The sequence below is a fragment of the Montipora foliosa genome, unplaced genomic scaffold (assembly GCF_036669935.1).
Source record: "Montipora foliosa isolate CH-2021 unplaced genomic scaffold, ASM3666993v2 scaffold_393, whole genome shotgun sequence".
Lineage (NCBI taxonomy): Eukaryota > Metazoa > Cnidaria > Anthozoa > Scleractinia > Acroporidae > Montipora > Montipora foliosa.
In genome coordinates, this window is record NW_027179693.1 from 122,501 (window position 1) to 135,000 (window position 12,500).

The 12,500-nt window shown below is 40.9% G+C and overlaps 1 protein-coding gene across 3 annotated transcripts in view; it reads left to right on the plus strand.

Moving 5' to 3' along the window:
* LOC137987863 (SMC5-SMC6 complex localization factor protein 1-like) overlaps positions 1–12,500 on the plus strand; it is a 42,909-nt gene that overhangs the window by 20,258 nt on the left and 10,151 nt on the right. For all 3 annotated transcript variants that reach the window (XM_068833940.1, XM_068833938.1, XM_068833939.1), the window contains 7 exons: positions 1,328–1,414; positions 3,460–3,619; positions 6,212–6,529; positions 6,902–6,999; positions 8,204–8,268; positions 8,553–8,753; positions 10,184–10,297. In XM_068833940.1, the coding sequence (XP_068690041.1) occupies positions 1,328–1,414; positions 3,460–3,619; positions 6,212–6,529; positions 6,902–6,999; positions 8,204–8,268; positions 8,553–8,753; positions 10,184–10,297 (1,043 nt within the window). The remainder of the gene's footprint in view (positions 1–1,327; positions 1,415–3,459; positions 3,620–6,211; positions 6,530–6,901; positions 7,000–8,203; positions 8,269–8,552; positions 8,754–10,183; positions 10,298–12,500) is intronic.

Genomic DNA, 12,500 nt, shown 5'->3' on the forward strand with positions numbered 1-12,500 from the left:
CCCCCAAGTCCCCCCAAGTCATCACCATCGACAACTTGGAGCTGGGGGTTGTGGACACCTTCACCTACTTGGGCTCCACCATGTCAAGCTCGACTTCGCTCGATGCTGAGATCAGCTGCAAACGAGTGTGGGGCAATGACCTGTTGAGCGAAAGTACCAAGATTTGCATCTACCAAGCTTGTGTCCTGTCGGCTCTCCTTTATGGCAGCGAGTTGTGGATGACCTATGCCAGGCAAGAGCGGCGACTCAACGGATTCCACCTCCGCTGCCTTCGGCGCCTGCTGTACATCAGGTGGCAGGACAGAGTCACCAACACCGAGTTCCTGGAGTGCGCTGGCTCGGTGAGCATGCCATCACTGCTCATTCAGCAACGCCTTCGAGGTCTCAGCCAAGTAAATCGCATGGAGCCTGACCGCCTGCCAAGAGAAATCCTTTATGGAGAACTGCGGGAGGGCGTCTGTGGCATGGGTCAACCGCTGCTGCACTACAAGGACGACACCTGTGCATGGGAGGACATCACCAAACACCGAGATACATGGCGGCAAAGTGTCAAAGCGGGGGTTTCAAAGGCGGAAGCGAATGCTAGAGTCCAGGCTACATGCAAGAGAGCAATAAGGAAAGAACGCGCAGCCTCTGCGCGCGTTTCCACAAGGCACGTCTGCGCCACCTGCAACAGAGACTGCCGCTCCAGGATTGGGCTACACAGTCATACAAGATCCTGCCCAAATCACCAGCGCTAACCGTCTCCTCTTCGAGACGAGGATGCCACTATCATTGCCCAATCATGTGTACTCAAACAGGGGCCGGGCCTCAGGTTTTTGTGGCATGGTGATTTCAGTTCATCTCTGAAACCTTCATTAGCTTTTTCTTACAAATTCAGTCGTTTCTTTCTGGCAAGTATCCCGTCTGCTATTATAACACCATGCAGAATACTGTACTAGATCACTTGAATAGTCACTAGTATGACTGGTTGCATATTCAGTGCTCTTTCAATATCAACGTTTTTTTCTTCAGCCGTTTCTTTTAATAACGTTTGTAAATGCACACCTAAACAAAACGTCTTAAGGGTTAGGGTTAGTTTAAGTGTTGTGACAACACACAGGTCAGCCGGTAGGCTGTTCCAGAGAGCTGGTGCAGTAAAAGTAAAAGACCTGCCACCAAGTGTTGGCGCATTACCCCCTCATATACTCAATAATACATTTTTCTCGCTTCTTTGGAACCTTTCAGTTACAACACAACTGCGCGTTAGTGATAAAGTGGGTTTTTCTTCACCACTTGCCCGCAAAAAATAAAGTCAGTAACATGTTTTTTTTATTTTCCTTCTCAGTAAAACTGACGGGAACAGCCTGCTCCTACTACGATTTGTTATCACTTTACTTGAGAGGGACTTCCATGGACACTCGGGCTCAGCGGGGTAGGGAAAAGAGTTTGGAATCCCATTAATTAAGGAACTTTAGTGTCGAAGACGGCAGCTGTCAAACTATAGGTTTAAGTACATTTTGTTTCCCGTCCTCGGCAAGACAACCGGGACCTTAACATCTACGACGGCGACGTCGACGAAAACTGCGTCCCCTTTGCGTCTTTCGCGGTTATTCCACCTATTTCAATTCGAACAATGTGCACGAAGTATCCTAAAAGTAAATTTAGAGAAAAAAACTGTTATATAAATGAAAGTTTGACATTTGTAAGCTCACCTTGTCGCAAAAGACTGTGATTTCACGTCGGTGCTGTGCAGAGTACCGCCATGTGCTAAAATGAGTGCTGTACGCTCCGCAGCACGATTATTTTTCCATGATATCATTGGTTGCGGTCACATAAGGGAGTTTACACTAGTGTTAAAATCAAATTCTATTGTTCAGTGTTCCCCTATGAAGTCAAAACACCAGTTTACAATTGCGTAGTGTCAACACTAGTGTTACACTGTTTTTCTCAAGTGTGACCGCAACCATTGTTTTTTCGCGTTGTCGTTGCTGGTGGGAAAGCAAGAGTCAGTATTTGATTATTTTGCTTACATTAAAACAACAACACCAAACCCTTTATTCTAGTGTCTGAAGTATTTTAGCTTGGTAGCTAATTGGGGACACTGCGATAAAGTACTTAAAGCTAATAAATACAACATATTAAACATTTCCTTGAGTTAACAGCCAATGAGAGCTTATAAGATTAAAAATCAAGATGAACATAAATGACAAATTTCACAAAATTTCCTTTAGTTAATAGCCTATTAATATTTATTAAAACCTATATCGTATGAGGTTAAAAGTCAAAATGAACATAAATGACAATTTTCACAACTGTCCTTAAGCACGTTAGCTAAGTCTCTTTGTCTTATATTTCTGATAAAAATATTCAAGTTATCACTGTATTTATTAGCACGAGATAATTTGGACCACAAATATGGACCCTGGTATCGTAACGAGTGCTTCCCATATCTTACCGATTGAAATCTTGGTACCTTTAAGTCATTTTCATAACGAAACTGATATCTGGTTTCATTTTCTTCAACGATGACCACTACGTAACCAGGCAATAGTTTGTATTTCACTTTATACATCATTATAGCTATATCTTGAAGCCTCCGGTTGTATAGAGTAGTTAATCCAGCTTTCTTAAGGAGTTCTTCATATTTGTCTGATTTTTCCCTAAATACAATGCGGAGAGCACAATCTTGAATCCTTTTCAGTTTTCTTCGATCTGATCTTGTACAGAAGTTCCAAACTACATGGCAGTGCGTCAAGTTGGGTAAAATTGCAAATTTATACAACTTATGCAATTCAGTGACACAATTGGAAATTTATAAAACCCTCTCATTTGTTTTCGTTCAAGGACACAAGGTTTTAATCAAAAATTTCCACATCTTATCTTACAGTTACTTTCAATTGGTCTTGATGGCAACTGTGGATGTGGCTATCGCCAATGATTTTAAATAATTAAAGTTCGACTTTAACCAGGAACTGAAGAGGAAAGGAAAATGAATGTTTAAAAGGTTAAGGGCAATAAAGGGATGAAAGAAACTGGAACTTTGAAACTCGGATCTAAAAGGTTTTCGAACATACAAATTCATGGGAATTTTGTATCGTACACGTAGACTCGCTTTTACATAACAACTACAGGATAAATTAATAGAAAACTAACAAAACATGTCAGGTAACAAAATCTGCCATTATAACACAGAAAACAAGGGAAGCTAATTACGAAAATGACAATGAGGCGACGATACAAAGCACCCCAAATAACAATAAAATTATTGAACAGCATGTAACAAAACTGTCGAGGGGCACACACAAAAACTAACAATGATAAGGCGTTGTTACACTTGGCATGGACGTCTTGAACGAAAATAAAATCTAATCTAATTCCAGCTAACGGCAAGAGTAATTACTGGCAAGAGTAATTACTGGCAATTATTAACGTCCCAAATCTCTTATTTTCTTCTAAACAATGTCTCCCTCTCTGTAGCGTATTGTCAGCCAGTGAAACTCTTATCTGCCTCAAGATGTCTTTAATATGGCAAATGTTTTGGGGCGAATCTTCAGGAGTGTCTTTTAATACCCGCCTGCGAGAGCTGTTGGGAATCTCTTGGAATGCTGCGTATCGTGCATGTGATGATCCAAAAGAGGTTTGTATTTTACCATTCTCGTCCCCAGAGCCCTCCGGTTCTTTCGGTCACGTGGTCGACGAAACAAAACGGTTGTTTCGCCGACCACGTGACCAAAAGAAACAGAGGGCTCTGGGGACAAGAATGGAATGGATTAATGGTTATTCTCCAGTGCTGAGCTGATCGACATCTCGTTAGCTTACATATCACATATTTATTTTGAGTTTTTGAACGGCTTCTTTTGCCAAATTTGTAAACCTAGCCTATACATACATACGTAATCAAGTGAAGCTATGATCCAGTTATGAACGCAATTTTTATCAATTGCTTAGTGAAGCCTTCAACGGGGTTTGAACCCGTGTCCTCGCGATGCTAGTGCGACGCACCTAACCAACTGAGCTGTGAAGCCACTGATGTTGGGAGGTCATTTGTGGATTAAATTGTTCTCGTGATTAATGAATCAACGAACAAAATGATAAATGCAATGAATCATATATTGAACCGCGAAGATCATAGCTTTACTTGATTTCATATATCCGCAGTTCAATATATGATTCATTTCATATGTCATTTCGTTCGCACATACATACTTAATTGACAACTCCCCATAGGGGATTTCCAGGGCCAATGAAACGTAAACTGTGAAAGAACGGAACAACAACTTTTATAAATCCCAACTGGCCGGAGGCAAACCAGCTGGCTATTTACAAGTGAAGCCGAGAAGTTGAACTATGGACTACCAGGATCAAATTCAATGAGTGGTCAGAAGGGGCCTCTCAAGGCAACGGCCCTTGCGATTGGGCCACCAATAAGAGGCAATTTAACGTAAACCCTGAAATTACTTTTGCACAACACAAATCAAGGCTTCGTGACCACTAAATGTTTGCCAAGCATACATCATTTGTTAAAAACAACGGAGATAAACATTGAAACACTTTCAGGCTGAACAGTTTTCAAAAACTTCAATTGCAATTTATTTTAATCATCTTCAGATTTGCCAATCCTTTCCCCCTTTTGTATTATTTTTCGTTTCGCTTGATTTGGTTGCCAGTTCCCAGTCTCTGAATTTGGCTAAATTTCGTGACACAAACACTTTGATGGTTGCAGTCACACTTGAGAGAAACACAGTATAACACTAGCTAGTGTTGACATTTCTTTAGTGTCAACTCTCGAATCCCTAGGGCAACACTGAACAATAGAACTTGATGTAACACTAGTGTTAACCAATGAGTAATGTCTCCGATTACGTCACAGGTGCAGCAATTTACTTTAAAACTTACTCGGTAAAATAGCAATTTAAAAAACACATTTTGAGTACTGGTTGTTCGCTGCAAGTCACAGGCTAGCCTGCGAGCAGGCTTTCCGAGGGACTGCGGTTGGGGGTAGAATGAGGGCCTGCCCGCATGGCTTTAAAATTTTGAATGTTGCGTCCAAATTTACTTAAAATACTGATTGGCTGAAATTACTTGGTGACGTCACCATTGACAAATTCCGATAATTAGAAAGGCGCTTCGCTTCGAGAGATGAGGTGGTCAGAAATGTGTTTGAAAAAAATCGTAGAATGTTGCAAATTTTGTCGTAACTTTACATAATTAAAGGTCGAGCAACGCGATGCAATGGCTTCTCTGCTGGAAGGAAAGGAAGTTCTATCTCTGTTATCCACAGGATTCGGGAAAAGTCTTGTTTTCCAACTGTTTTTCGTAGCGGCCAAAATACAACGAGGGCCACTTCATGTCACCGTGGTAGTTTCATGTGCTCGACAGAGCATTATCGCTGATCACATTTGGACAAAACCTTGGGCCTTTCGGCTGCCTCAGTTGCTGATTTAACGATAGAGCAACACTACACGATTTTAGCAAGTATAAGGCGGCTCCACAAATAAGTTCTCGATCTCCTGGTAACTCCGCAATACTCCAATACTATTGAAAACAAAAAAAAAATATTGAATTGGTAAAATACATATCTATAATCACAAATACTCGATAAGCCTTGAAATAAAATGGTGTAGGTATTAGAATCTGTCTAGTATTAAAGTGTGATAAAGTAGTTGTAGTGTCTGTATTTCATTGAAACATTTACCGAAATTTGGCAGCTGTGGTCGACGAGTCTCACTCGTGGGAGATGGGGTCAGGGAAAAGGCATTTCTCTATTACGATTTCCGTCGTTTCAGGTTTGTGTGCCAAATTTTTCTCTGACGAACGAACGAACATTTTCCGTGGAAAGGGACTTCGACGAATTACCTTACAGAAAATGCACCTACGCTTTACAGCATCTGCAGTAGTAGTTAGGATTTTTTGGCGTAGGCTTCCTTATATACAAAGCGCGGTTTACTGTTTTATCAACCTTTACTTCGGGTGCGCGCTGATTGGCTAATTTTTGACAGTTCTCTCAGCGTGACATCAGGAGGCGGCATTCAAAATTCAAAGGGACCCGTGCAGGCTCTCTTTCTCTCCCACCGCAGAGAAGCTCAGAGAGAGAACCTGCTTGCGGGCTAGTCAGAGGCCGCTTTCGATGTTAATTAAATGGAGGTGGACAGCACACCGATTCCTACAAGAGCCTACTGTCAAATTCTTATATACTGTCGAGATATAATGCTATGTTTTGTTTTCTCAGATTCCTGTATTGCATTCTTTACAAAGTGTCATAACGATGGTGTCTCAAATTCACGTTTTTACCGACATCCACTCCATGAAGTGCACTAGAGAATCTCTAGGTACCAGGTTGAGTGAATGCTCGCGGACTTTTGTAACTGAGGTAACCCTTGGCGGAAGGCAACGTAGCGGTGCTTCTCTCAAGCGGTTTTTGGAGACGTGTGGTTCAACATGGCTTAAAATGCATGTAACTGACATGCTCTTAGCAAACTACTCTGACTGTTTGGTACCCCTGGAAAGGCGCTGTTTTAAAATCAAGCCCATATCCCTGGAGAAAATTGTAAGATATTAGTCTGCTTAAAAAGATAAAGCAGTCACCTATGATGAGTTGTACAAACCCAAATTCCCTTCAGTCATAGTGGAGATCGTTGTTGCATGTTTAAAAATGGTTTGATTTTGTTAGAGACAGACTTCATTCCTTTCGCATGTTTACATCTGGTGCCTTTTCTTATTTTATATGATTCTCCAGATATTTAGCACTTCACTTCATTTCAATTTAATCTCATTTCACTTCTCTTCACTTAAGTTCACTTCACTTTATTCGGAACGGAAAGCAGCAGATAAAATCATTTTAAAGAATAAGGGAAAAAATATTGACACACCAAAGTGCTGTCTTTTTGAGACTTGAGACTTTTAATATTTTTCCTTTTAGGTTCTTTACTATTTTTTATTGGTTCCAACTACTGCTGCTTCGTCTCCTGCTACAAAAGCCACTCGTCGGGAACGGGGAGTGCCTCTACATGATATTGGGTAAATACCTTTGGTTAAAAAGATTTCTTATGAGTAATGACTTGCGCAGTGGCAGAAAAAAATCCCAGTGTTTCCTGAACAGGAGTCGAACCCATGACTTTTTCGTTCGCATGCTCTATCGTTGATCTAAAGGAGACTCGTGGGAGCAATACCATTGAACTAAGTTCAGGTTACAAAAATTTGGTTTTATCAACGGAGTTGATAATGTAAATTGGCCACCGTACAGAGATTCTGAAAGCTGACGTTTCGAGCGTTAGCCCTTCGTCAGAGCGAATCGAGGGATTATGGGTTACGTGTAGTTTTTATAGTAGAGTAGGAGCTACGCTATTGGTGGTAACATGGCAACGTGAAAAATAGGAATATATTAGTTAAATGAAAAGCGTTCGTTAATACCGTGAGGATTAAGCACCACAGTTTCTTTAGAAACTACCCCTTCATTCATAAGTTCAGGTTACCTTCGTCATCCGTACTGTTAGGACTGAAATCTCAAAGGGTGGCACTCATACAATTGTAGTAGAGGAGATTTCGGCAAATTCTCGTGATCTATTGAAGGATATATTTATAGCTTATTACGGACGTGAAATAGTTTAAAGTTTAAAGCCGTGGTAAATCTCAATTTATAGTGGTTGTGCTATAAATTTGTCACAAGTTGTTTAGTTCTGAATAGAAAACGGGAGGAAACTCTGTACAAGACAAACGGAATGAGTAACTAGACAATTTTTCTCGTCATTACCCTTTATGTGCCATTTTTACCACCAGGTCGAACTTACGGAAAAGCTCAGTCACGAAAATCGCTTGCTTGCGCCGCGCGAAAAGCTTGTGCATTTTAATTCTGCCATCTATGCGGGCCAGACTCAACCTTTCTTTGGGTTTTGTTTTTGCAGCTTTTCCTACGCTTCAATTCAAAAATAAATCAAACACCGTCTGTTTGCTCTCCTTGAGTCTTGTTCGTATTGCTTTATCCTGGGTGCAATTTTATTGAAGAATTTTGGTCAAAGCTGCAATGATCATCGAGCAGTACCGAGGATTGAACCTGCGACCAACCGTACAAAAGCCAAAACATAGTTCACCTCTCTTTTGTCGTTTTTTAATTTTTATTTTTACTTTAAGCCCACAGCAGCCCTTTTATTGTAAAATGTAGAATGTTTATTTCACCCTTTATCATTTTTTAAACTTAAGTCGTAAGTTATTCTTTTTTTTCCAGGATTGCTAAGGCACACAATGCATCGCGCAACTCGGTTGGTGGAGTAAATCGTCGAAATGCGAGAGGCAAGTAACTAAGACCTCTGTGACCATAACTCACCACTCAGTCTCATGAAAGAATCTAAAATCATTAACGAGTGACTATTAAAATGACAAAAATCTACGCGGTTAGAATTATGAGAAACAAACAATCTGAGCGAAAATTCTCCTCATATAGTGAACCACTCACATTTAGTCGCCAACAACAGGCCCTCTCTGGACTATTCTCACTTGGTCGGGTAAAAGGTTTCTTAAATCTTTATTTCCTAGACCAAACCATTCACAATCTTACAATCATTTGCAATCAATAGGCGAGACACAGCTTCACATTGCTTGCATTAAAAATGACGCTGTGAAAGTAAAGCAGCTTCTGGCGGCAGGAGGAGACGCAAACAGCACCGATTATGCGGGGTGGACGCCCCTGCACGAGGCTTGTAACCATGGTAACCTGGAATCTGTGCGAGAACTGTTAAAGTCGAGGCAACCGGTCTTAGAAATAAATTCTGAATATGGTACGTGTTTTGCACTTCAGTCAGTGAGCGCTGATCAAATTTTATCTGAACGGGACATAAAAAATATTAGTATATGTAATCGCATGGGCCCGAGGGCAATTAAGGATTAATTTCACGAGTATCTTCAAAGTTTTCACAAAATGCAACGAGGGCAATTTGGAAAACTTTGAAAATACACGTGAAATTAATCCTTAATTGCACGAGGGCTCATTGCGATTACATCACATAAAGGGCAAAATTAGTGAGGGAAGCCCGTTCAGTGCCGCGGCAAATGATAATCAACACAATCCCATTCGGTTAAAGTTCAGTTCAATAAATCGTTGCTGTCAACAGATATACCGCTTTAAATGTATTTTATACATGTTATATGTGGACAAAAAAGTAGTTTAATGTGAAAGAGAATCCTCTTGTAACTTCGCTTGCTCAGCCGCTTGCTCTGGATAAGCAACTGTTAACCAATCAGGATCAAGTACTCATGCCCCCTTGATTGAAGTGCCCTCGTGATTAAAGAAAAATGCCCGCCGTCTCAGCCAATCAGCATTCACTGATTTTGCCCCGTATGTGATAAATATTTTAACCGCTTCCTCAGCTTAATATTTTTTACTTAACGCCGAGACACTGATTGGTGTTCAATCATAAATCTTTTTTTTACGGTGGGTTAATTAACCTTTACTGATTCGTTTGATAAAACCAAATTTTCGTGTTTCTCTCCCCACCAACGCAGCACCATAGTTCCTTTAGAAAAATGCATTGACTGTTTCATCACTGGTTTTTAAAACAAAGCCACATTAGTTTCAACACCAGACCTTTAAGTTGAGACAGTTTTTGCTATACTTCCTTCACTTCGCCTGAAACTTTCGTTCGCTTCTTGGCCTAGACACTAAAGCGAGTTCCATCTAGACCACCATTTTGTGTTATAAACTATCCAAATATTTACGAATCGTCGTTTGTTGTTTATTTCCAACAGATCTCTAAAACTCTTGAATCTTGTATTTGTTCAGTTCTTTTTGTCGTATGTAATGGCCGTATTTATACTAGAAGACTTCTAAGACGCCTCAGACGTCTAAGACATCTTAGACGACTGGTTTAAATACGGGAAATAAGGTGGACGCATTAAATGTCAGACGAATTAAACGTCTCAAGTTAAATGCGTCTAAAGGACGCACTTAACAGGCGTCTCAGACGTCTAAGCCGTCTAGTATAAAGACGAGACGCACTAAACTGGGACGCACTTAGCAATATAGTGCGCACAGTCTCTTCGGTGATTAAATCTCAGTATCTTTTGAAGAAAATTGTGAATTTAATTTCTAGCCGTCGAAATGAAGTGCGTCCCGTATTTATATTAGTCGCACTTATGGCCAGACGTTTAATGCGTCTGGACGTCTTAGACGTCCTCTAGTATAAATACGGCCGTTTTCATGTTATTTCAGATCCGTGTCGTGTGCTCAATTTGTTATCAGCTCCCAAGTGTGGCACGACTCCTTTGCACGATGCTGCGGGTAACGATCATCTGAAAGTGGTCGAGTTACTTGTTGCTGCCGGAGGTAACTTGTTTTCTATTTTTGACTCAAGCCTTGTGTCCCATTTCCTGTAGCTGTATTGCCCAAGAGCTAATACAGACCTTAAGATATCCCAAAATCGTTATACGGGTATCGCCATGTTTATTTTTTCATTTTGCGATGACGTCATCGATCTTACCCGGTAGACCCAGCCCTTTTTCCGGGGTAGACACAAGTTCCCCGTAGAAGAATTAGAGAACACCTGATGGACAAATGAGTAAATTTTTATCTTCCGGGTACTTTCTAAACAGAGAACATTCATAATTTTGTACATATTTAGTAGACTTTATTAAACAATTCAGTAAAATTATCTCTGAGGAAAAAAAGCAAACATTGCCGCCGCTGCGGCCGTCTTTGTAAACAATCGTTACCAATCCCCTCGCGTTAACTCTACAGGTATCTTAATCAAAATGGCTACGCGAACATTTTACGTGTACGGGTACACTACCCGTACCCGTATATCGGTATATGTGTATCTTAAGGTCAATGTGGTTGATGCAGCTGTGACTTGATGCAACTCTGCCCTTGCATACGGCGGCTGCGCCCGCAGTACGAAGGCCAGTCAAAACTTAGCTCACGGTCCTACCGAAACGACACGATAATAGCCGTTTTCTTCAAAGCTAAAAAGTAAAGGCAATGATTTGCCTGTTGTAATAAGTTGAAAATTCCGGGTTTAATTTGACGAGGAACAGCATATTTGCTCAAAATAACACAACTAGAAGCTTCCACGTGGTCATGGCGGCTGCTCTGCGTTTACGTTCCGCCGTTTGCTCCATTGTAGTGTATCTTTTGGTTAGTTTGATAGTTTGTAAACTGGCCGAATGTCCACTGAAACGATCCAGAGATGAAAGATTATCTGAACTGACGGCAGCAAAGACTGTGAACACAGTAAACATCAAAGCAGTGAAACCACCTGGCGATAAGCAAGTCAGCAAGAAGGCTCGTTCGCAAACAACGGGAAGTGTCAAACTTATCAATGCGATGAAATTATTGAATATGGCACTAGCTGCAAATCTAATTCTCCTGTCTAACGACGTTTCACTAAATCCTGGACCAACACAGCCCTCGCCATCCTTGATGAAAGGTCTTCGCTTATTTCATCTCAACATTTGCAGCCTACGCAATAAAATGGACGAACTCAGACTTTTCTGCGACGAGCACAAACCGTACATCGTGACGATAAACGAGACTTGGCTTGATGACTCGTTCACCGACGCGGAAATAACTCTTCCTGGCTACAATGTTATGCGAAAAGACAGAGACGAAAATGGTGGTGGCGTTGCGGTATACATAGCAGAGCAACTAAATTACAGTCGGCTTGACGAAAGTGCAATCCAAACACAGAACGACAACTTTGAATCAATTTGGTTTGAAGTATGCCAGCCAAAATCGAAGAAGATTTTATGCGGAGCAATCTACAAAACACCAGATGCTGACCCAGCCGCTTTTACTAGCCGGGTCGAAGAAATTCTAAACAACGTTCTGACAAATGATGGTGAAATTGTTCTTATTGGAGACTTTAATAACCTGAATTATTTGAACCCGACTTCTGCGACAAAGCATTTTCAGCAAACAACAAAATCTTTTCATCTGAAACAAACAATCACCAAGCCCACTCGAATCACTGAGGAGACTAGAACTTTAATTGACCTATTTCTAACATCAAGACCAGAACTGTACACCTGCGGTGTTATTCCAATCGGCTTCTCTGATCACTGTGCTATTTTCGGAGTCAGAAAACTCCACAACATCAAGCGCCCTCCGCCTAAAATTATTCAGAGCAGAAATTATAAAAATTATGATCCTGCATTCTTTAGCAACGATTTGAATAAGATCCCATGGGATATTCTCGAAATGGAATCAACGTCAAATGAAACTTGGATTGTTTTCAAAGATCTTTTTTTGACAGTTGCTGACAAACATGCGCCTGTTGCCACGCGAAGAGTTCGCGGGTTTTCAGTTCCATGGCTAACATCAAGCATAAAAGAATTAATGACAGAAAGGGATTACCATCATAAAAAAGCGATCAAAACAAATCAAGAACTGCACTGGAGCAAATACAAGCGCTTACGAAACACCGTTAGCAAGAAAATGAAGAAAGCAAAATCGGATTATTATTCTTCTCGCTTAACAGAAACCCAAGACCCAAAAACAATGTGGGAAATCCTGAAAGAAATCATGCCAAACA